Source organism: Chlorocebus sabaeus, chromosome 3, assembly GCF_047675955.1.
Source record: "Chlorocebus sabaeus isolate Y175 chromosome 3, mChlSab1.0.hap1, whole genome shotgun sequence".
Taxonomy (NCBI): domain Eukaryota; kingdom Metazoa; phylum Chordata; class Mammalia; order Primates; family Cercopithecidae; genus Chlorocebus; species Chlorocebus sabaeus.
This window is the reverse complement of record NC_132906.1, coordinates 19,870,140-19,895,171: the sequence shown is the minus strand read 5'-3', so window position 1 is coordinate 19,895,171 and position 25,032 is coordinate 19,870,140. Positions and strand designations below refer to the sequence as shown.

General features: G+C 44.0%; 1 protein-coding gene and 1 long non-coding RNA gene across 2 annotated transcripts in view; one reads left to right on the top strand and one right to left on the bottom strand.

Annotated features, from left to right (window-relative positions):
- Positions 1 to 17,055, top strand: part of LOC103214336 (uncharacterized) — a 69,617-nt gene extending 52,562 nt beyond the window's left edge. The window contains exon 6 of the long non-coding RNA XR_012092031.1: positions 16,016 to 17,055. This is a non-coding gene — a long non-coding RNA (uncharacterized lncRNA). The remainder of the gene's footprint in view (positions 1 to 16,015) is intronic.
- Positions 10,605 to 24,556, bottom strand: RGCC (regulator of cell cycle). The gene is made up of 5 exons (XM_007960235.3): positions 24,327 to 24,556; positions 23,634 to 23,819; positions 14,512 to 14,619; positions 12,622 to 12,684; positions 10,605 to 11,001 (listed from the first exon to the last, which is right to left on the bottom strand). Exons 1-5 carry the CDS (start codon positions 24,373 to 24,375, stop codon positions 10,994 to 10,996), a joined length of 414 nt encoding a protein of 137 aa, XP_007958426.1. The 5' UTR covers positions 24,376 to 24,556; the 3' UTR covers positions 10,605 to 10,993.
- Positions 24,557 to 25,032: the final 476 nt, after the last annotated feature.

Below are 25,032 nucleotides of genomic sequence, written 5' to 3'. Positions count from 1 at the left end.
CCCTGGAAAGGGGTGCTGAAGCCAGGGAGCCCAGTGGTCTGGCTTGGTGGGTCCCACCCTGTGAAGCCCAGTAAACTAAGATCCACTGGCTTGAAATTCTCGCTGCCAGCACAGCAGCAGTCTGAGATGAACCCAGGACACTCGAGCTTGGTGAGGGGAGGGGCGTCCACCATTGCTGAGGCTTGAGTAGGTGGTTTTACGCTCACAGTGTAAACAGAGCTGCTGGAAAGTTTGAACTGGGCAGAGCCCACTGCAGCTCACTAAGGCTGCTGTGGGCAGACTGCCAGATTTCCCTTCTCTGGGCATGGCATCATTGATAAAAATGTAGCAGCCCCAGTCAGGGACTTACAGATAAAACCCCCATCTCCCTGGGACAGAGCACCTGGGGAAAGGGGTGGCTGTGGGCACAGCTTCAGCAGACTTAAACGTCCCTGCCTGATGGCTCTGAAGAGAGCAGTGGACCTCCCAGCACAGTGATAGAACTCTGCCAAGGGACAGACTGCCTCCTCAAGTGGGTCCCTGATCCAAGTGTATCCTGACTGAGAGACACCTCCCAGTAGGGGCCGACAGACACCTCATGCAGGAGAGTTCTGGCTGGCATCTGGCAGGTGCCCCTCAGGGACAAAGATTCCAGAGGAAAGATCAGGCAGCAGTCTTTGCTATTCTGCAGCCTCTGCTGGTGATACCCAGGCAAACAGGGTCACGAGTGGACCTCCAGCAAACTCCAGCAGAACAGCAGCAGAGGGGCCTGACTGTCAGAATGAAAACTAACAGAAAGGAATAGCACATCCACTCAAAGACCCCATCGGAAGATCACCAACATCAAAGACCAAAGGTAGATAAATCCACAAAGATGGGGAGAAACCAGTGCAAAAAGGCTGAAAATTCCAAAAACCAGAATACCTCTTCTCTTCCAAAGGATCACAACTCCTCACCAGCAAGGGAACAAAACTGCACAGAGAATGAGTTTGACTAATTGACAAAAGTAGGCTCTAGAAGATGGGTAATAACTCCTCTGAGCTAAAGGAGCATGTTCTAACCCAATGCAAGGAAGCTAAGAAACTTGAAAAAAAAGGTTGGAGAATTGCTAACTAGAATAACCAGTGTAGAGAAGAACATAAATGACCTGATGGAGGTGAAAAACACCACAAGAACTTCGTGAAGCATACACAAGTATCAATAGCTGAATCAATCAAGTGGAAGAAAGGGTATCAGTGATTGAAAATCAGCTTAATGAAATACAGAGAGAAGACAAGACTAGACAAAAAAGAGTGGAAAGGAATGAACAAATCCTCCAAGAAACATGGGACTATGTGAAAAGACCAAATCTACATTTGATTGGTGTACCTGAAAGTGACGAGAATGGAACTAAGTTGGAAAACACTCTTCAAGATATTATCCAACAAGATATTATTATATTATATATCCAACAAGATATTATATATTATATTATATATCATATATTATATTATATATTATAATATATATCATACATTATATTATATTATATTATATATCATATATATTATATATCATATATCATATATAATACAAGATAATATATAATATACATTATAATATATAAAATATATGATATTATATATTTTATATTTTATATATATTATATATCCAACAAGATATTATTATATTATTATCTTCAAGATATTATTGCTAGGTTGAGAACTTCCCCACCCTAGCAATACAGGCCAACATTCAAATTCAGGAAATACACAGAATGCCACAAAGATACTCCTCGAGAAGAGCAAACCCAAGACACAATAATCAGATTCACCAAAGTTTTAATGAAGGAAAAAATGTTAAGGGCAGCCAGAGAGAAAGGTCAGGTTACCCACAAAGGGAAGCCCATCAGACTAACAGCAGATCTCTCTGCAGAAACCCTACAAGCCAGAAGAGAGTGGGGGCCAATATTCAACACTCTTAAAGAAAAGAATTTTCAATCCAGAATTTCATATCCAGCCAAACTAAGCTTCATAAGTGAAGGAGAAATAAAATCTTATACAGATAAGCAAATGCTGAGAGATTTTGTCACCACTAGGCCTGCCTTAAAAGAACTCCTAAAGGAAGCACTAAACATGGAAAGGAAAAACTGGTACCAACCACTGCAAAAACATACCAAGTTGTAAAGAGCATCGACACTATGAAGAAACAGCATCAACTAATGGGCAAAACAACCAGCTAGCATCATAATGACAGGATCAAATTCACATATAACAATAGTAACCTTAAATGTAAACAGGCTAAATGCTCCAGTTAAAAGACACAGACTGCCAAATTGGATAAAGACTCAAGACCCATCAGAGTACTGTATTCAGGAGACCCATCTCATGTGCAAAGACACACATGGCTCAAAATAAAGGATGGGAGAATATTTACTAAGCAAATGGAAAGCAAAAAAGCAGGAGTTGCAATTCTAATCTCAGATAAAACAAACTGTAAACCAACAAAGATCAAAAGAGACAACAAAAAGTATTACATAATGGTAAGGGGATCAATGCAGCAAGAAGAGCTAACTATCCTAAATATATATGCACCTAATACAAGAGCACCCAGATTCATAAAGCAAGTTCTTAGAGACCTACAAAGAGACTTAGACTCCCACACAATAATAGTGGGAGACCTTAACATCCCACTGTCAATATTAGACAGATCAATGAGACAGAAAATTAAGAAGAATATTCAGGGCTTTAACTCAGCTCTGGACCAAGCAGACCTAATAGACATCTACAGAACTCTTCACCCCAAATCAACAGAATATACATTCTTCTCAGCACGTCATCGCACTTATTCTAAAATTGGCCACATAATTGGAAGTAAAACACTCCTCAGCAAATGCAAAAGAATGGAAATCACAAGTCTCTCAGAGCACAGTGCAATCAAACTAGAACTCAGGATTAAGAAACTCACTCAAAACTGCACAACTATATGGAAACTGAACAACCTGCTCCTAAATGACTACTGGATAAATAACGAAATGAAAGCAGAAATAAAGATGTTCATTGAAACCAATGAGAATGAAGAGACCATGTACAAGAATCTCTGGGACACATTTAAAGCAGTGTGTAGAGGGAAATTTATAGCACTAAATGCCCACCCGAGAAAGCAGGAAAGATCTAAAATTGACACCCTAACATCAAAATTAAAAGAACTAGAGAAGCAACAGCAAACGAATTCATAATCTAGCAGAAGACTAAGATCAGAGCAGAACTGAAGGAGATAGAGACACGAAAAGCCCTTCAAAAAAAATCAATGAATCCAGGAGCTGTTTTTTAAAAAAATAAAAAATCAGCAAAATAGACTGCGAGCCAGACTAATAAAGAAGAAGAAGAAAAAAAGAACCAAATAGATGCAATAAAAAATTATATAGGGGAATATCACCACTGATCCCACAGAAATACAAACTACCATCAGAGAATACTATGAACACCTCTATACAAATAAACTAGAAAATCTAGAAGAAATGGATAAATACCTGGACACATACACCCTCCCACGTCTAAACCAGGAAGAAGTCAAACACCTGAATAAACTAATAACAAGTTCTGAAGTTGAGGCAGCAATTAATAGCCCATCAACCAAAAAAAGTCCAGGACCAGAAGAATTCACACCCCGATTCTACCAGAGGTACAAAGAGGAGCTGGTCCCATTCCTTCTGAAACTATTCCAATCAATAGAAAAAGAGGGAATCCTCCCTAACTCATTTTATGAGGCCAGCATCATCCTGATACCAAAACCTGGCAGAGACACAACAAAAAAAAGAAAATTTCAGGCCAATATCCCTGATGAACATCGATGTGAAAATCCTCAATAAAATACTGGCAAATCAAATCCAGCAGCACATCAAAAAGCTTATCCATCACAATCAAGTCAGCTTCATAGCTTCATACCTGGGATGCAAGGTTGGTTCAATATATGCAAAACAATAAACGGAATCCATCACATAAACAGATCCAATGACAAAAACCACATGATTATCTCAATAGATGAAGAAAAGGCCTTTGACAAAATTCAACACCCCTTCATGCTAAAAACTCTCAATAAACTGGGTATTGATGGAACATATCTCAAAATAATAAGAGCTATTTATGGCAAACCCACAGTCAATATCATACTGAATGGACAAGAGCTGGAAACATTCCCTTTGAAAAATGGCACAAGACAAGGATGCCCTCTCTCACCACTCTGATTCAACACAGTATTGGAAGTTCTGGCTGGTGCAATCAGGCAAGAGAAAGAAATAAAGGGTATTCAAATAGGAAGAGAGGAAGTCAAATTGTCTCTGTTTGCAGATGACATGATTGTATATTTAGAAAACCCCATCATCTCAGCCCAAAATCTCCTTAAGCTGATAAGCAACTTCAGCAAAGTCTCAGGATACAAAATCAATGTGCAAAAATCACAAGCATTCCTATACACCAATAACAGACAGAGAGCCAAATCATGAGTGAACTCCCATTCACAATTGCTTCAAAGAGAATAAAACACCCAGGAATCCAACTTACAAGGGATGTAAAGGACCTCTTCAAGGAGAACTACAAACCACTGCTCAATGAAATAAAGGAGTACACAAACAAATGGAAGAACATTCCACGCTCATGGATAGGAAGAATCAATATTGTGAAAATGGCCATACTGCTCAAGGTAATTTATAGATTCAATGCCATCCCCATCAAGCTACCAATGACTTTCTTCACAGAATTGGAAAAAACTACTTTAAAGTCCATATGGAACAAAAAAGAGCCCGCATTGCCAAGACAATCCTAAGCCAAAAGAACAAAGCTGGAGGCATCATGCTACCTGACTTCAAACTATACTACAAGGCTATAGTAACCAAAACAGCATGGTACTGATACCCAAACAGAGATATAGACCAATAGAACAGAACAGCCCTCAGAAATAATACCACACATCTACAACCATCTGATCTTTGACAAACCTGACAAAAACAAGAAATGGGGAAAGGATTCCCTATTTAATAAATGCTGCTGGGAAAACTGGCTAGCCATATGTAAAAAGCTCAAACTGGATCCCTTCCTTACACTTTATACAAAAATTAATTCAAGATGGATTAAAGACTTAAATGTTAGACCTAAAACCATAAAAACCCTAGAACAAAACCTAGCCAATAGTATTCAGGACATAGGCATAGGCAAGGTATTCATGACTAAAACACCAAAAGCAATACCAAAAAAAGCCAAAATAGACAAATGAGATCTAACTAAACTAAAGAGCTTCTGCACAGCAAAAGAAACTACCATCAGAGTGAACAGGCAACCTACAGAATGGGAGAAAAATTTTGCAATCTACCCATCTGACAAAGGGTTAATATTCAGAGTCTACAAAGAACTTAAACTAATTTACAAGAAAAAAATCAAACAACCCCATCAAAAAGTGGCAAAGGATATGAACAGACACTTCTCAAAAGAAGACATTTATGCAGCCAACAGACACATGAAAAAATGCTCATCATCACTGGTCATGAGAGAAATACAAATCAAAACTGCAATGAGATACCATCTCTCACTGGTTAGAATGGCAATCATTAAAAAGTCAGGAAACAACAGATGCTGGAGAGGATGTGGAGAAATAGGAACGCTTTTACACGTTGGTGGGAGTGTAAATTAGTTCAACTGTTGTGGAAGACAGTGTGGTGATTCCTTAAGGATCTAGAACTAGAAATACCATTTGACCCAGTGATCCCATTACTGGGTATATACCCAAAGAATTATATATCATTCTACACACATGCACACGTATGTTTATTACGGCACTATTCACAATAGCAAAGATTTGGAACCGACCCAAATGTCCATCAATAATAGACTAGATGAAGAAAATGTGGCACATATATACCATGGAATACTATGCAGCCATAAAAAAGGATGAGTTCATGTCCTTTGCAGGGACATGGATGAAGCTGGAAACCATCATTCTCAGCAAACTATTACAAGAAAAGAAAACCAAGCACCACATGTTCTTACTCATAAATGGGAGCTGAACAATGAGAACACGTGGACATAGAGAGGGGAACATCACACACCGGGGCCTGTTGGGGTGTGGGGGTTTAGGGGAAGGATAACATTAGGAGAAATACCTAATGTAGGTGATGAGTTGATGGGTGCAGCAAACCACCATGGCACACGTATACCTTGTAACAAAACTTCACGTTCTGCACATGTACCCCAGAACTTAAAATATAATTTTAAAAAATTAAAAAAAGAACAAAACTGGAGGAGTCACATTACCTGACTTCAAATTATACTACAGGGCTATAATAACCAAAACAGCATGGTCCTGGCATAAAAACAGACACATAGACCAATGGAACAGAACAGAGAACCTAGAACCAAATCCACACGCCTACAGTAAACTCATTCTCAACAAAAGTGGCAAGAACATACACTGGGCAAAGGACAGTCTCTTCAATAAATGACGCTGGGAAACCTGGATATCCATATGCAAAGAATGAAACTAGACTCCCATCTCTCACTATATACAAAAATCAAATCAAAATGGATTTAACACTTAAATCTAAGACCTCAAACTATGAAACTACAAAAAGAAAACATTGGAGAAACTCTCCAAGACATCAGTCTGGGCAAACATTTCTTGAGTAATACCCCACAAGCACAGGCAACTAAAGCAAAAATGGACTAGATGGGGTCACATCAAGTTAAAAAGCTTCTGCACAGCAAATGAAACAATAAAGTGAAGAGACAGCCCACAGAATGGGAGAAAATATTTGCAAATTACCCATCTGACAACAGATTAATAGTCAGAATATATAAGGAGCTCAAACAACTCTATAGGAAAAAAATTTAATAATCTGATTTAAAAATGGGCAAAGATTGAAATAGACATTTCTCAAAAGAACACAAACAGATGGCAAACAGACATATGAAAAGATGCTCTACATCATTGATTAGAGAAATGCAAATCAAAACTACAATGAGATATCATCCTACCCCAGTTGAAATGGCTTATATCCAAAAGACAGGCAATGACAGATGCTGGCAAGGATGTAGAGAAAAGGAAATCCTCGTACACTGTTGGTGGGAATGTAAATTACTACAGCCACTATGAAGAGCAGTTTGGAGATTCCACAGAAAACTAAAAGTAGAGCCTACCATATGGTCCAGCAATCCCACTGCTGGGTATATACCCCCTAAAAAAGGAAATCAGTGTATCAAAGAGGTATCTGGACTCCCATATTTGTTGCAGCTCTATTCACAATAGCCAAGATTTGGAAGCAACCTAAATGTCCCTCAACAGATGCATGGATGAAGAAAATGTGGTACTTATACACACTGGAGTACTATTCAGTCACAAGAATGAGATTCAGTCATTTGCAACAACACGGATGGAACTGGAGGACATTATGTTAAGTGAAATAAGCCAGGCACAGAAAGACAAACATCACATGTTCTCACTTATTTGTGGGATCTAAAAGTCAACAGTTAAACCCATGGAATTATAGAGTAGAAGCTTGGTCACCAGAGGCTGGGAAGGGTAGTAGGAGGTCGGCGGGAGATAGGCATGGTTAATGGGCACAAAAAATAGTTGGAATGAATGAATAAGGCTTAGTATTTGATAGCACGACAGGGTGACTATAGTCAATAACAATTTAACTGTACATTCAAAAATAACTAAAATTGTGTAATTGGATTGTTTGTGACACAAAGGATAAATGCTTGAGGGGGTGGAAACCCCATTTTCCATGATGTGATTATTACACATCACATGCCCATATCAAAACATCTTATGTGCCCCATAAATACATACACCTACTATGTACCCACAAAAATAAGTTAAAAGGACATCCTAATTTTAAAATGGGCAAAGGATTTAATAGATATTTCTCCAAAGAAGATATACAAATGGTCAGTAAGCACATGAAAAGACATCATTAGTCACAGAAATGCAACATAGACCGGGCGCGGTGGCTCACACCTGTAATCCCAGTATTTTGGGAGGCCGAGGAGGGCGGATCACAAAGTCAGGAGATCGAGACCATCCTGGCTAACACGGTGAAACCCCGTCTCTACTAAAAATACAAAAAAATTAGCCAGGCGTGGTGGCGGGCGCCTGTAGTCCCAGCTACTCGGGAGGCTGAGGCAGGAGAATCGCTTGAACCAGGGAGGCAGAGCTTGCAGTGAGCCAAGATCACGCCACTGCACTCCAGCCTGTGCCACAGAGTGAGACTCTGTCTCAAAAAAAAAAAAGAAATGCAAAACAAAACCACAGCACGATACCACTTCCCACCTGCTAGAATGACAAGGGAGACAAGAACAAGTTGGCAAGGATATAGAGAAACTGGAATCTTCATACATGGCTAGTGGGAACATAAAATGGTTTTCCAAACTGCTTTTGAAAACAGTTTGAAAGTTTCTGAAAGAGTTAAACAGAGTTAACATAAGACCCAGGAATTCCACTCCTAGTTATATACCCAAGAGAAATGAAAACATATGTCCACACAAAAATTAATACATGGGTATTCATAACAATATTATTAGTTAACTAAAAAGTAGAAACAACCCAAATCTTCACCAACCAATGAATGGATAAACAAATGGTGGCATATCCACACAGGGGAATATGATTTGACCGTGAAAAGAAATGAAGTACTGATTCATGCTACTCATGGATAAACTTTGAAAATGCTATGCTAAGTGAAAGAAGCCAGACACAAAAGATTACAGATTCCATTTATATAAAAGGTCCAGAACAGACAAGCTCATGGAGACAGAGAAGTAGAAAGATAGTGGTGACGGCTGCAGTACCTGTGAATATGCTAAAAACCACTGAACTGGGTGCTACAGTATGTGAATTAGATCTCATTTTTTTGAAAAAGAAATATTTAAGTTCAACCCAAAAGCTTTCCCGGAAGCTTGAGGAAAAGAAAAAAGTTTTAAAAAATGCAATTTAGTTTCCCGATTCCCTAAAAAACCGATCAAATATAGTAGTTAGCTTTTGAAGATACAGGTAAGATTATGAGTAGTTATGTTTTGGATTTATATCCTTTAGAAATATAGGGATTTGAGTTTTAAAATAACTTTATTCTGATTATGAAAGTAATGCCCGGATATTTTAGAGGAGGTTTTAAAGACAGAAAAGCATAGATAAGAAAATTATGAGCTTTCTTATTTTTATGCCTCTCTCCAGCCCCCACAAAGGCAAGTAGGAGAAGGGGTCAGTGGCTTCTATGTGCAAAGCCTACCCATCAAACACTTCGCACCTGAGGTTGGCTGGACATTCCATCAAGACCAGCACCATCAATCTTCCTCCACACAGATCTTAGAAAAGCACTATCATTTTCAAGTCTTCCAGCTATCTCAACTTTCCTTCGTATTTAAGTCCTGGATTGTAAGAACAACTGGTATTTCCCTTAATTCAGAGAAAGAGTCCATGCCACCTGCAATGGTGCCAAGATATGAGAAGGAGGGCAGAGACACAATAGAAATCTAACTTCCAACGAAATCACAATCCTCAAATTAAAATTTCCCAGCAGCCGTCTGCCAGCATTTCCTTTCAGAACACTGAATGAGCTAAAGGAACACTTTAAATTTACCGTCCTCTTTTTTTTTTTTTTTTTTTTTTATTATTATTATACTTTAAGTTGTAGGGTACATGTGCATAACGTGCAGGTTTGTTACATATGTATACTTGTGCCATGTTGGTGTGCTGCACCCATCAACTCGTCATTTACATCAGGTATAACTCCCAATGCAATCCCTCCCCCCTCCCACCTCCCCATGATAGGCCCCGGTGTGTGATGTTCCCCTTCCCGAGTCCAAGTGATCTCATTGTTCAGTTCCCACCTATGAGTGAGAACATGCGGTGTTTGGTTTTCTGTTCTTGTGATAGTTTGCTAAGAATGATGGTTTCCAGATGCATCCATGTCCCTACAAAGGACACAAACTCATCCTTTTTATGGCTGCATAGTATTCCATGGTGTATATGTGCCACATTTTCTTAATCCAATCTGTCACTGATGGACATTTGGGTTGATTCCAAGTCTTTGCTATTGTGAATAGTGCTGCAATAAACCTACGTGTGCATGTGTCTTTATAGCAGCATAATTTATAATCCTTTGGGTATATACCCAGTAATGGGATGGCTGGGTCATATGGTACATCTAGTTCTAGATCCTTGAGGAATCGCCATACTGTTTTCCATAATGGTTGAACTAGTTTACAATCCCACCAACAGTGTAAAAGAGTTCCTATTTCTCCACATCCTCTCCAGCACCTGTTGTTTCCTGACTTTTTAATGATCGCCATTCTAACTGGTGTGAGATGGTATCTCATTGTGGTTTTGATTTGCATTTCTCTGATGGCCAGTGATGATGAGCATTTTTTCATGTGTCTGTTGGCTGTATGAATATCTTCTTTTGAGAAATGTCTGTTCATATCCTTTGCCCACTTTTTGATGGGGTTGTTTCTTTCTTGAAATTTACCGTCCTCTTATCTAGTGCAATCAGAGAATACCCAGGGGCCTTGCGAAGGAATCAAGAAGCATGTTACTCTCACTAGAACATTATTTGAATGGAAATATATTTTTAAAAATAAGAAGAAAAGGAAGCAGACTGTAGTTCAAATTTTATTTGTATACAAAAATATATTATAATGGGAAAGCTTACTGCTATTTCCAACTATATATAATTAATTACAAATATTTTCATAAAAGCACTTTAAATTACAGGAAAGCTATGTTTTAAGACAAAATACAATATTAGCATGGATCGTCTGTTCTAATACGCTGCAGGCAGGTAAACAAAGTCAGTTTCACTGTCTAAATTGCCCAGAGATGGGATCAAGGGCTGATTTTAAGGTGAGCCTGAGAGTGACCTGGTGGAAGGTTGAGTGCATATCTTCGTCCCCTCTGGCAGCAGATTCTAGTAGCTGATTTTAGCAGGTCCTCCGAGCTTTCTGAAGCTTCTCCCTTATGATGAAAGGACCCAGAACTTCTTCTTGTTTCACATACCTGTAAATGAGAGACAGGTAAGGTTATCCACTCAGAGGCTTACAATTCCTATGCTTAACCACATCACACTGTCTCAGACAAGCATCAAAGAACCAAACTCAATGCCAGGCTTCCCACATGATGAGTGTTTGATTAACTGCAATGACTGGGCAACCCACTGCAATTTCCATGAAGTAGACAGGCTTGTTACATGGGTCTAATACAAATTATGCTACAATTATAATAATCCCTGTCAAAACAGGCCCTGGTCTTCTGATGTAAGATGGTGCTGTACCTAAGAAAAGAGGCAGTAAAATCTTCCAGCAAATAGAGATGATACAAGGACTTTCTATCTGATATTTAGGTTTGTCTGCAAGAGTGTTAACAACATAGTTATTTTTAAATAACCAGCTTTGGATTTAATTTTTCAGAGTTTACCCAGCTCTTTAGCAAAGAATAGCATTAAATACTTCTCACAGAAAATCAACCCTTCCACTGGAAAATTAAGGGGCTGGGACAAAATTCTCCCAGCCCAATCTGTGAATAAACAGGACCCCCCACAGTAGCATTGCTGAACCTTCCATCCCAGAAGCTGGAGTTGGTCCTCCTGGCTCTTGCAATCTTATCCTTTGGAAATGGAGTGTGTAGACAGATTGTGAGGGTCTCTTCTTCTGGGCCCCTCTAGTGCAGTTATAATTTGATGTCTTCAGTTCTCAACATTTGTGGTCACACAAGACGGATAACCATTAGTGTAATTCCCAAATAGGATGCTTGCAAGTACGCATACCTAATCCAGGTCTTTCAGTCACTGGCGTGGGTCTCTTGTGAAAGGCCCCCTAAGCCAATTCTCTCTTTTGGCACCCACCTCTTAAAGTTAGATTTCACCCAAACCCTGGATCTAACCTGGGAAATTACCCTGGCCCATGGGATGGAACCCTTTGGGCTTGTTGGAGTAATGCACTTGTGGTTAATCAGTTCATTTCTTCTCTGAAAAGCCTGACAGGCCATCATGATGGTGATGCTCCAGTCTTGCTCACTCTCCATTTCTCAAACAAAATGCCATTGTTTGCTGGTGCCCTGTTCTCACTGTTTGGAAACGCACATGGTCTACTTTAACACAAGCTTATCCCAGAATTTCATTCCTAGCCACTAGAGTCCTGTGTATTATTATTTTTTTTTATTGTATTTTTATTTTATTTCTTCTTCTTATTTTTTTTCTGAGAGTCTCGCTCTGTCGCCAGGCTGGAGTGCAGTGGTGCAATCTCAGCTCACTGCAACCTCTGCCTCCCGGGTTCAAGCGATTCTCCTGCCTCAGCCTCCCGAGTAGCTGGGACTACAGGCACGCGCCACCATGCCCAGCTAACTTTTGTGTTTTTTAGCAGAGACAGGGTTTCACCATGTTGGCCAGGCTGGCCTTGAACTCCTGACCTCAGGTGATCCACCCGCCTCGGCCTCCCAAAGTGCTGGGATTACAGGCATGAGTCACCACATCCGGCCTAAGGTCCCGTTTCTAAACCTAAAGAAGGCTTAGGATGCAACTTTCTGCCCCAGGGGAAGCTGGTTAACATTACAACACTTTATCAGAAGTGTCTGTTAGTTTTTTGTTTGTTTTTTTGTTTTTAATATCAGACATGTACTTACTTGCTAAAGTTCTGTCAAGATCAGCAATGAAGTCTTCTAGCTCTTTTGTGTCTCCTAATTTGGCTGTGAAACGGTGGGATGGGGAGAGAGAGAGAGTTCAGTTTCCATAACAAAGACAGCTGATGACTTCATATTGAGTTTTCCAGGATGTTGGAACGTCCAGGGTTATAGAATGGATTATTTCTATTTTACATCCACCTCCTTATCTTCAGAGACTTTACTGAAGAGTGTGCTGGGCCAATCCTAAGTGTGTGCTCCAGTGTTTTGATACAGTAAACTCAAACTGATTCTGAAGACTAGCCTCAGTGTTTCTTTGTTTTTTAGTTCATCACCACCCTCTCCAACCATCCCACCCCACTCCTCCACCACCTGGAATAGGAATCTTCCTTCACTGTCTTAAATGTTTGCAGGAGAGTGAGGAGCAGGAAGGGAAGATAAAAAGAGTTTGGTTTTTGTATTGTGTAGAATATGAGTTATTAGTCAAAAAATTCAGTAAGCATAGCACCATGCAGAGCGGACACCTAGACTGTGTCATTCCCGCGGCACTAGCCTTCTGATGCATTCATGCTTGTGCTGTCCCCCCAAGGCAACGCTGCAGCCCTCAGAGTCCCTCCAGTATGAAATGAACAAAGAGTTCACTGTTTCTTATCAAAATGGTACCGGGAAGGCACCATGAGGCTTCTGGTTCCAGCACAGCCTCATCCCCTCCAGGTGCCCACACAAGTCCTCATTCTGATTTCGTTCTCTCTAGAGCCTGAGATGTACAGATCTTTTTCATACAGCTGACTTTATTTCTGTAGAGTTCATCACATCATTCACGCCTTCCCTGAAATGCAGTACTGGATAGTTTTATTAATTAACACTGCTGGCTACAAATGGCTAATTGTTCTTAGCTTTTTAAGTCAATTTGCCACTAGGGGCTTTTTTCCGCCTCTTTAATTCCTACCTCTTGAGGATCAGGTAACAAATCTGAGCATGTTTTAAGCCACTTTCTAGACTGCTCTGTCTCTGAATTCAACAGATCCATTACAGACTGAGAGCTGGATAGTGGCAGAATTCCCAGTGGGTGCTAACGTTGCTATGTTGAGAAGGGAATTTTAAAATGCCTCTTTTGAAAAAAGAGCGAAGTCCTGTCTTATTGCCAAAGTGAAAAGAGTGATGGAATTGTCATTTCTTTTTAACTATGTTCCATTTTTATTGCATTCTGCAACTATTTTCAGCAAGTATAACTTTTCTTAAGGAAAAAAACTCCTTTTGTTTTCAAAAAGGCACTTGTCCAATGTAATAGAACATTCAGCTCTCTGGCTGGAGACATTTTACCAGTTCCAAAAAATAAGAAACTGCTCATGCATCTTTAAAGACATTTTAGATCTATTAATACTACAGTAGAGACAGGCTGGAGCTGCTATTTTAAATCATGTTAGATCATAGCTTATCTCATAATGACAACTCCATTTAATTGCTAAATTGGTCATCTGAAACCATTGGTTAAATAATTAACGCAATAAAAAGAATCCTACTATCTGCAAAGGCAAACTGCTGAGTTTTAAATTCTAGAACCAGCAAGTCCGGGAGAAGACTCCTAAGAAACACTGTCAATTTGCACAGTCTTGATTACATCACATGAGAGAGAACAGTCTAGTCTCCAAGTTTTCTTTCTCCCTGTGACTTCAGGTTTTCTGCCCCAAATTATCTGATTTCACGTTCACACTGATTAAAATCCTGAGAAATAAAAAAATTCCACTTTATACTCTACAGTATTAAGATATTAGTCTTACCTGTTTTGTACATTTGAGAAAGATCGTTTAGGGATAAAAGGGACAGAGAAGGGATTGAGAAGGGGAGAGGAATAAAAAAGCAAAAAACTCCAATTCCAACTAATGACCTTACCTTTCTGAGGAGTGACAGCAGGAGAGAGAAGAGCTGGGGTAGAGTCTGTTGGAGAATTCAGTTTTTCATCACTGAAGCTGAAGCTGTTCCTATAAAGTGAATCTGCACCTTTCAGGAAGGAAAATATACTCATGAGAAATAGTACTCATGAGACTATAGACTTATCACTTTATAGTCTATTGATAACCAACAATTTGTCTTCAAAATAAGCCAAAGCTGCAAATCTATAGTAAAGAAAACAGCCAGGCGTGGTGGCTCACGACTGTAATCTCAGCACTTTGGGAGACTGAAGCAGGTGGATCACCAGAGATAAGGAGTTCAAGACCAGCCTGGCCAACATGGTGAAACCCCTCTCTACTAAAAATACAAAACTTAGCCAGGCATGGAGGTGTGCGCCTGCAGCCCCAGCTACTCAGGAGGTTCAGGCAGGAGACTCGCTGGAACCCGGAAGGTGGAGGTTGCAGTGAGCCAAGATCACCACCGCACTCCAGCCTGGGCGACAGAGTGAGACTCTGTCTCAAAAAAAAAAGAAAAGAAAACAGGTTGATTTCCAGGTTTTATGTTTATGCCTCCAAAATGATTTGAGACAGGGGAGTGTGTTTGTGTGTGTGTGAGAGTGTTTGTGTGTGAAAGTATGCGTGTATGAATGAGTGTGTGTGAGGGTGTGTATGAGAGTCTGTGTGAGACAGTGTGTGTCTGAGAGTGTGTGTGAGAGAGTGTGAGTGTCTGCATGTGAGAGTGTGTGTGTGTGTGTGTACATGAGAGTGTGTGTGCGTGAGAGCGTGAGTGTATGAGTCTGAAAGTATGTGAGTGTGAGTGTGTGTGCATGCACATGAGTGTGTGAGTGTGCATGTGAGAGTGTGTGAGTGTGAGTATGCGTGTGTGTACGTGAGTGTGTGTGTTCGTGAGAGCGTGTGTATGAGTGTGAAAGTTGTGTGTGCACGCACATGAGTGTGTGTGTGCATGTGAGTGTATGAGTATGCATGTGTGTGTACATGAGAGTGTGTGTGCGTGAGAGCGTGAGTGTATGAGTGTGAAAGTGTGAGTGTGTGTGTGCGCACGCACATGTGTGTGTGAGTGAGTGTGAATGTGTGTGTGAGTGTATGTGAGTATGCGTGAGTGTGTGTGTACATGAGTGTGTGTGTGTGAGCGTGAGTGTATGAGTGTGAAAGTGTGTGAGTGTGAGTGTGTGTGCACGCACATGAGTGTGTGAGAGTGTGTGTGAGAGTGTGTGTGTCCAATCAAGTACACCAAAGGCCCTTGCTTCCCTAATACAGGAAGGGGGTGATAGGATCATCATGACCAGTGCTTGGTTGATGGTGGGGGTGAGGGGGTAAGGATTTTAGGCAAAAGGAATCATCTCATGTGAAATATGTCCCTTCTGCCCTCTGAGCCTCCTAAAATACAAACATCCGGTATCCCATGACTTAATCCTCTTTCCCTGCTCGGGAGATCTTTGCTGTCTTGCTATCCTATAATTTAATAATCCTCTCTTTTACTTAAGACAGGTTTTCCTAAGAGTCTGTACTCTTCAGATAAGCCAGAAGGTCAAAGATAAAGACATCTTCTCCTGGAAGTTCATCTATTAGACACTTGGAGTGACGTCATGGCTCCCTCTATGCTCCTACCTTCAAAGACTTGAACGACAGCAAGATGAGGCCCCAGAAGTTCAAGGCTGAGCTGGGAGTCAAGGGCACCGTCCAGTCAACTACTAAGGACTAGGGTGCCTTTGAACGAGATGGTATCTCTGGGCCTCGCTTACTTATCCACAGAAAGGGAAGGTGGACTAAATCATCCTTAAAGGCACTTCTAGCTCTGAGATTCTCTAAGTCCTGCTACGCGGAAGGAAACCAACCCACAGTTGGCCCCGCTGTGTGGCTGTGACTCAGAAAGGGGCTGCTGGCTGAGCAGCACTGACTCAAAGGGTGCAAAGGCAAGGGAGGCAGCAGAAGCAGGATGTGGCCCCTGAGGTCACGGGAAACAGCCTTCCTGGTTAAAACAAAACACAAAGCCAGCCGCAGTTGGAGCAGAGAAGTGGCTGTTCAGGTGTGAGAGGGCAGGGGAATGATGGGGGCCTGACCAGGTCCCCGCTTCCTCGGGATTCTTCCACTTTAAGCCAATTACCTCCAGCTCAGGAGGAGGCAAAAACATCTCTCTTTGGTCCCATTAACTGAAAAGAAATTTGCTTAAGTGACAAGAGATAGGCCCAGTACCAAAAGGATCAGGGTTTTTGGAAGAAGAGATTTCTGGTCTCAGGGAAATTCAGCTTTGTCCCTAAGAGGCTGCCACAGCTTCTCAGGTGCCTCTCCTGGTTCCCTTTCCCCCGACCCTCTCCTGCCCAGGGGCCCACCTGCCCCTGCTCTTTTTGCGCGGACACTGCCATCTTGTCCACTTTTCCAAACATGCCCGGAAGACCCTTGAGAGCAACCCTCACAATGTTTGCTTCCTTCAGAGGTCCAGCCCAGCTCACCTGAAACCAGCACCATCACTGGGCTTTGAGGATGAACACGGACTGAGATCCAAAACCCTGGACCTTGATACCTACGTTTCCCCAAAAACACATTCCTCAGAATGCTGATCCTCCGAGGGCCGTGTGATCAAGTACCCCCAAGAAACACCAACCAGCCTTGGTCATTCCCGTGGGTACGCCCACTTCCAGCATCCTGAAAAGACTTGTGGTTAAACAAAACCAGCCCCATTTCCCCGGTGTACCTGACCACGGGACACTTTTTTGTGGTGTTCCTGCTACTATTTCTTAGGACCCTTAGACTCTGTGGAACCTTTCTCGGGAAGCCGTCCTGCTGCCTCCCTCAACCAAACCCACCTCCAAAGGAGCGCTCCAGTTCTCCCAAGGGAGGGCCTTTCCCGACACACAGGAAGCTGGCCACACCCACTGCAGACCTGCAAGGGGGCCTTACTGTTCTCACCATGCAGTCACAGGAGAATCGCCACAAATGCAGACTGAGAAACTCATGGGGAGAAGACGAGGCAAGATTGAGGGGTGAGAAAACCACAGAGGGTCCTGAGGAGGCAGACCTCGTGCTTAGACTCCGAGCCAGAAAATACGAGGCCCTTGGCACATTATCTGTGGCTCTGAAGGATACCTGAGAGCTTCACCCCCATCCCTGGCCCAGAGACTGGCTGGCCCAGATGGCAGGGACCACACCTCCACTCTCTATCTCCCACAAGCAGCTGGCCTAGGAGGGCAACTTTCCACACGCCACCGCTCACTCCACCCACCCAGCGTGCACCACAGGCCCTTCCCTGACTTTGAACTTCAGCTCTCTTCTGCCCCAACTCTCCAGCAAGTTTCCATCCACGTACACTCCTCTGCAGGGGGAGAAAGACACCACAATTTGTTCACCTCACAGGCGAGGAGGCCAAACACTGTTGAACGGTGGGAGAAGGAACAATCTAGATATGGAGAGGCCATTACAAAAGAGGATGGTAGCAGGGGAAAAAAGGAATCCAGCAAAGATTCAGGAAAAACTCAGCATAACTCATGGGGCCTGGAGAGAATCTGTAGAGAATGAGCCGTAGATCCAGAATATTGCCAGGGCTGTCCTCTGATCCTTTAGGTTCACAGGCTAAATGCCTTCTTGACGTGAGCGTTTTTCCCAGACTGAGAATATATACAGACAAAACTGACAGCCACTCCCACAGTGAGGGAGGAAGAGGGGGAAAAGTACTAGTTACAATATCTATTTATATAGAAACACAGGCACACGGAGGCATGGATGGCAGCATAGCTACGCTCACTTCCTCCTGCCTGCCCCCGCCCTGCCCACACGCCCCCCCACCCCGCCAACACACACACACACACACGAGCTCACGCCCCGGCTCATTGCCACACCATGACTTCACTCCGTTTCCATGAGGTGTACAATCTGGAACAGACCCAACTCCAAGTTCTGAAATGTTCAACCTTCAACCATCAAGAGGAAGCCGACCGCCAGCATCCTTGAGCCAAACCTGCTGCAGCTGAGGCGCACCCTGTGATGATATCTACATGTCATGTATGGCACAGAAAATAAGAGAGCCCTCAAGGCCCCAAAGCTACACCACTGGCGAGTGGGCATCTAGCATCTATGCCACTGTCACGTGGGTGTCTAAAGGCCACATGAAGACTGCATGACCCTGTACGAGTCACTCCGTTTCTTCCTTGTTACAAGAAGAATAACCTAATAATCTGTGTATAATGCCTGCGGTTTTAATGATTTAATTCTAAAGTTCCTAGCAAAGTGAAGAATAGCACTCCTGAGACAGAAAAGGTAATTGCAGAGAATAAACAGAATCAAGACTCTCCCTCTTCTGGAGAGAAAGCAGTAAAATTCTTAAGAGAACTTTCTCTTCGGTGGCATCCTAGAACAAACCTCCCAAGAACAAACCCTCAACATAGAGGTACCCCAAGCTCTAGACTTCTCTTTACCCTTAACCAATAAAATTTCTTTCCACAGAGTTTTATTAAGAACATACAATGGGCAAAATCTCACGCAAGGCGCCGAGACAGATTTCAAGGTAGGCAAGGCCTGACATCCCGTTCTTTTCCCTCCCCTGGAACTCTATTCCTTGCAAAAATAACAGCCAGTTAGTCTGATTAAATGACAGCAACGTGTTGCTGGCTGATCACATATTCAGGTATTATTGCCCTGCGTGGGTATCAGGTGCTGCTATTAATAGAGGCTCGAGAGACCTAGAACAGTGATGATTTGGGGAACACCGGCAGGTGGTAAGGCTGGATATTTGAGGGCCTTACAACATTGGTTTCAATCAGCTCTGAAGCACCATCTCACATGTGTCTCAGATTCCCATTAGAAACATCCCTGGCAAATCCACTCAGTATACTGAAGCCAGGAATGTCAAATTCTGGGACCGTGTTTTCTAAGGCACCATCAAAAGAAAGAAAAGCATATGAAATAGACAACTAACAGAGTTGGAGAAACTCTGCTGCAAAATAGAGGCTTGTTTAAAAGGTAGGTGTGTTTTTTTAGCTTGGGGGGTTGGGAGAAAGGTAATTTAGGGTTAGCTCATGTCAACGTGCTGCTCCAGAGGGAAGTAAAACCACAGAGAGTAAACCTTGCCCAAGGCTCCTGTAAATATAGAACGATCCCACACTCCCACACGTTTAAAGCAAGCAAACTATAGTAATTAACTGAGAAAAAGCAAGCTTTGGACCTGCCTCCCTTTTGCCACAGGGAATGGCTGGGGGTGTGGGTTGAATTCTGATAGCCTCGCCAAAGTGGGGCAAAATAAGGAAGAGCCTCTTTCCTCAGCTACTCCACCGTTGTCCCAGCTCCCTTTCTGGGACCGCGCCATCCCTCTATATGCCTTGCCAAGCATCACAAGACCTGTCACCCATGTGGAATCGCTAACAGAGTACCAGGGAACCCTGAAAGCTCCTCACTGGCCTTATTCTCTCATGGCTTGAACAAGTTCAGGTTCTAGCCTCAGTGACCTCTAAGCCACACAAGCCAACTGTCATGCGGGTTCTCCAGGGCCCACAAGGTCCCCTCTCCCAGGGCCAGGCCAGAATAGTCTAGGCAAAGATATGCAGGTGTTCTAAGTCTTGCTGATGCTAAGGAAGCCAGCCAGTTCCTCATTCCCTAAATGGTCCTACAATATCATAATAACCCTAGCATACACAGTAGACTTCAGACCTTTTTTATTGAGCAGCAAAATACTTCCCCCTTCAAAGGAAAAATTACGTGAAACCCCAATACATTAAAGATATAAGTGCATACCACCTTTATCATAAGTGTCTTATAAAGTCAACACACTGGTTAAAACTTGAAACATAATGAGTTAAAATTTCATTTAACACATTTGAGAAATCATGGTATACCTTTTACAGTCTTAAAAATATTGAAAAGAAGATATATTTCTAAAAATAAATTCAAACCAAAGGTTGTCAATTTTTTTTTTTTTTTTTTTTTTGAGACGGAGTCTCACTGTATCGCTCAGGCTGGAGTGCAGTGGCCGGATCTCAGCTCACTGCAAGCTCCGCCTCCCGGGTTTTTACGCCATTCTTCTGCCTCAGCCTCCCGAGTAGCCGGGACTACAGGCGCCTGCCACCTCGCCCGGCTAGTTTTTTGTATTTTTTAGTAGAGACGGGGTTTCACCGTGTTAGCCAGGATGGTCTCGAACTCCTGACCTCGTGATCCGCCCATCTCGGCCTCCCAAAGTGCTGGGATTACAGGCTTGAGCCACCGCGCCCGGCCCAGGTAGTCAATTTCTAAAGCACCTCTGAGGATGAGGTTTGAGAAACACTATCCTAACTCTTAATTACATTACCCTTTCACTGCTGAAGCTAAAATTACTCCCACTAAAGTGCCTGACTTTTTTACATGTTGGAATCAAGTCTAAAGGAAAGTAACAACTCTATTTTGATCAACTACATTTGAATTCCACACACCCCCCACCCACGTGAAGTTATACTGTAATTGTTATTTTGGTCCTCTTCACGTCTTAAGAGGCCTCCCTCAAAGTGGGAACGGGAAGGAGTATTTCCTTATTAAATATCTGTTCTTCTTTCCTATCTGAGTAACTTGTTTCATTCGGTAGAGGGAATGGCTATTTTTTGCCTTTGGGTGCAAGCAACCTAAATTTTTTTTTTTTTTAATGAGAAGGAAGAAGTATTCTTCAAAGAACACGATTACTGTTTGATCTTCCTTGTAAGGTTGGTGCACCTTCAGACAGAGCTGTAAAAACTAGAGCAAAAAAACAGAGGTAACACTGGTTTAAAGCTTCATCCAAAATATTTTCATGCGAGACACTGACGCCAATGTATCTATGTGGTATAGCACAACATGTACATTGTAATGATATTTTGAAAGCATTCAACAGAGCAAAGATTTTCTACCTAATAGCACTACTAAATAGCATCCTTTCAATTTCACAGCTGGAGAAACTAAATCCCACTCATCATCCAGGGTTTTGACAAGGCTCAAACTAGGCTCCACTCACCCTGCCAGATGACCACCGCCTCAGAGAGACACCTTCACAAACAGCCAACATTGACAAACAGGCATGTGATCTGGGCTCAAAAGGACTTCAGTCTATTCGTGAAGACATGGTTCCCATTCTAGCTAATAAATCATCATCATCCTCATAGCAAGGATTTGCTAAAAGTGAGCTGCTGTTATTATTATCCTGGTTTGTCTCCCTCTTCATGAGCTAAATTTCAGTAGCATCTACCTCTCTTAAGCATTCTCTCCCACAGAAAATCATTAAACAGACGAACGAGTATAACAAATGTCTGTGCTCGATTCTTGGCAGCAATTAAGATACACATATTATGCTTCCTTAAGAAATTACCATTTAGATACACACAGCTTCTGCCAACAATATTTCTAACCAGCCTTGTGAGAGAAAAACTACACATTTAAAGCAAAGACAAATGTCATCTGAGCTTGCTTTATATTCTTCTCATCACTTCTCTAACCACTAAACTATGGGTTAGTCAGTTAACAACAAAAGCAGAAAACAAAATAGACACATATAACCTAAGCAAAACTACAAACTATCCCAACTATCTCCCCTGCAACTGTTAAGAATGTGTTTCTATGCCTTCTCTTTAAGGCATCTGAAAACAGATCCTAGATCTGAAATCCCACGCAGTGGAAATTGCAATCAGCCATGAATGGGCACTCTCAGACCTATTCTAGCAGAGTGAAGCTGTTGCTTAGAAAGGAGCTGTTCTTTGCCACAGAGCTGCAGTGACACACCGTCCCAGCTTTCTTTTCCATGGGAGAATCTGTATTTGATGAATAACTTGCTCCACGCCCCAGTAAAAGGAGACATATTTAAGTTTGGCCTTAGGAATTGAGACAAATTTCCAGAATGTAAACACTTCGCTTTGAAACTAAAAATGAACCTGTTCATTAGGAACAGAGTCCAAAAATTCTAAGTGGAAAAGTAACAGTACTTTCTTCCATCCCCTTTCACCTCAAAAGCTGCAGCTTGGTCTAACTCTCTGGCAATGCTGCCAAGGAAACTCAAGCTGGAACTCAGCTTTCTGAGTCAAACCTTGACCAGGGTGGTGAGCGCATTTATCCCTTTGCAGAAGGGCAGCTCACGTTCAAGTCTAGCCCCGAATCTTAGGCCAGGAACAAGGAAGAGTTCCAGGTTTCAAAATAAGAGAATCACAAGGAAAGGCCATCACTTTCACGTCCTGAGTCAAGGGCAGCAAAAGGAGTGACATTCATGCCTGTAACCCATCTAGGGATTAAAGGTTGAAGAACAACAGAAGAGTTTAAAATTGACTTTGCACTTTGAAAAACAATAAGTAATTCTGGATTTGAAACCAACAATCATGTAATACTAAAAAGGCACCCAATTTGCTGTTTGAATCCTCCCAGGACATGTGAGCTCCTGGGAAAAGCTGTCTCTTTTTTGTTGTTGTTGTTGTTGTTTTGTTGTTGACAAAGTTGTTCAGGACAAAGAGACCCTGAGGTAGTCTCCATTGTGAGAAAGGTCACCAGGAAGCACCTTCATGCCCATGTGCTCTCTGGCTCCCCCTCCAGCCTGGTGGAGGACCTGGCTGAAAAATACTTGAACTCAGCAGTGCCACAGATTTTCATAACTGCATGCCATGGAGCAACAAGTCTGAGCGCTCAGGGCCAGAAGAAAATGCAGTTATTTCATAAATCCCAGGAACAGCCGTTTGGGCTTATGAAACCTTTCCTGGTTTCATGAATATTTCCGATCAGCGCCCTCCTATGTCCCCACTGTGCCCCCTCATTCCACTGGCACCTATTCCACATCTGCAAAGTCACAGCTGAGAGGGGAGAGGCACGGGAAAGGAGAAGAGGAGGGAAACTGTGGAAAGGCCTGGTGCAGGTCCAGGGAGTCCTGTCTGGCTCAGTCGGGACAAGCTGCTTAAACTCGCCTGCCTGGTGACACACCTGTGGACGGCAGGTGGACCAACCTGCCCTCCAGCGACCCTTCCCGTGATTATCGTCAGGGGCCCCGCCACTGCTCGGCCTACTGCTTTGAGCTTCAGGACTAGGTTCCTGGACACCATTCCTCAGTTTACAGATAAGAAAACTGAGGCCGCAACCTTCGCGGGCCAGGTGCTGGGAACTGGGAGATCACGGCGCCATCCTAGAGGGGGCCGCACTTACTCTCCGAGTCGCTGAAGCCGCTGCTGTCGCTGACGCTGGCGCTGCTGCGCCGCTTCATGCGCTCCAGGTGCTCCTCGTAGTGGAAGTGGCGCTCGTGGAAGGGGGACGCGAAGTCGGCCAGCACCGCGTCAAACTCGCACAGCGCGTCCGACAGGTCCTCCGCGGCCGCCGAGTCCAGGGCCGGGGCTGCGGGCAGGGCCGGGGACTCAGTGCACGGAAGTCAGGGGGGCAGCGAGACCACCTCCCAGGGCCAGGAGGGGCCTCCACGGTTCCCGAAGATAACTGACACTTGGCGCCTCTGCCAAGTGACAGCCACGCAGTCGCTGTTACCTTGTAATCTTCTCCACCATCCCCTAAGTGCGTTCTATTACCAAGCCCGTTTTACAGACAAGAAAACCGAGCGAGCCTCCGCCAGGCCCAGGGTCACACACAGACTTGGCGCGGCCAGACTCCTCCCCACGCTCGCCCCAACCCCGGGCGCGCGCGGAGCTGGTGGTGGCGGGAAGGTGGGACATGGGGGCCGGCCCGGGCCGGGAAGGAGGCTGCAGCCGCCCGCGCTGGACGACCGGGGACAGGGTCCCGCCGGGGAGGATGGAAGGGTGGCGGGTGTAAAGGGACGACACGGGGCGCCTCCTTTCTCACCCGCCATCTGCAGAGCCGGGACTTTAAGGGGACCCCGGACCCTGCACTCACCTGCGGCCGCGGCGGCCGCGGGACTGCCCTGCGCCGCGGGCGGCTTCATGAGGCAGCTCAGCGGGGCCCTGCGTGCGTGGCCTTGGGTCCTGCGAGGTGGCAGCCTGGGCTACTCCGGGGCTCGCTGTCCCGCACACTCCCGCCCTGCCAGTCCCTTCGGCGCTGCGCTCCAGCCGCGCCGCTCCCAGCACCATCCGCGCCAGCCCTCCGGCCGGCTCCGGCTCCTAGATCTTATAGCCGCTGGCGGCGGGGGCGGAGGCGGGGCCGGGGCGGGGCTGCGGAGCCGAGGCGTTCGGTCTGTCTCCGCGGCACCGCCCTCGCCACGCGCCCTCCCTGGAACCGCAGTGACGAGGAGTCGCCGAAGCCCGGGTTACAGCCCCAAATATTTACCCGCCTGTCGCCCGCGCGCCCTGACAACCCGGCCCACGGGTGTCCTCGGCGTCACCAGAGCTGACTGCTGGGCGCGAGCGCCGCTGCTTCCCGCCGCGTGCCGGGCACCTCCGCGAGTCGCAGTTTCCTCGGCTGTGCAGTGGACGTGGGCATGCAGAGCCTCCCTGGCTGGCGGCGAGGGACGAAGGAGCCCGCGGCCGTGGCCCAATTGGGTGTCGGGGACGCGGAGGTCCCCTCCGCATTGTCCCAAGGGGACTTCCGAGATGGTGGGCGGGCGGAGTGGAGACGGTCGGGGGCGAAAGGAGCAGAAGTTCGG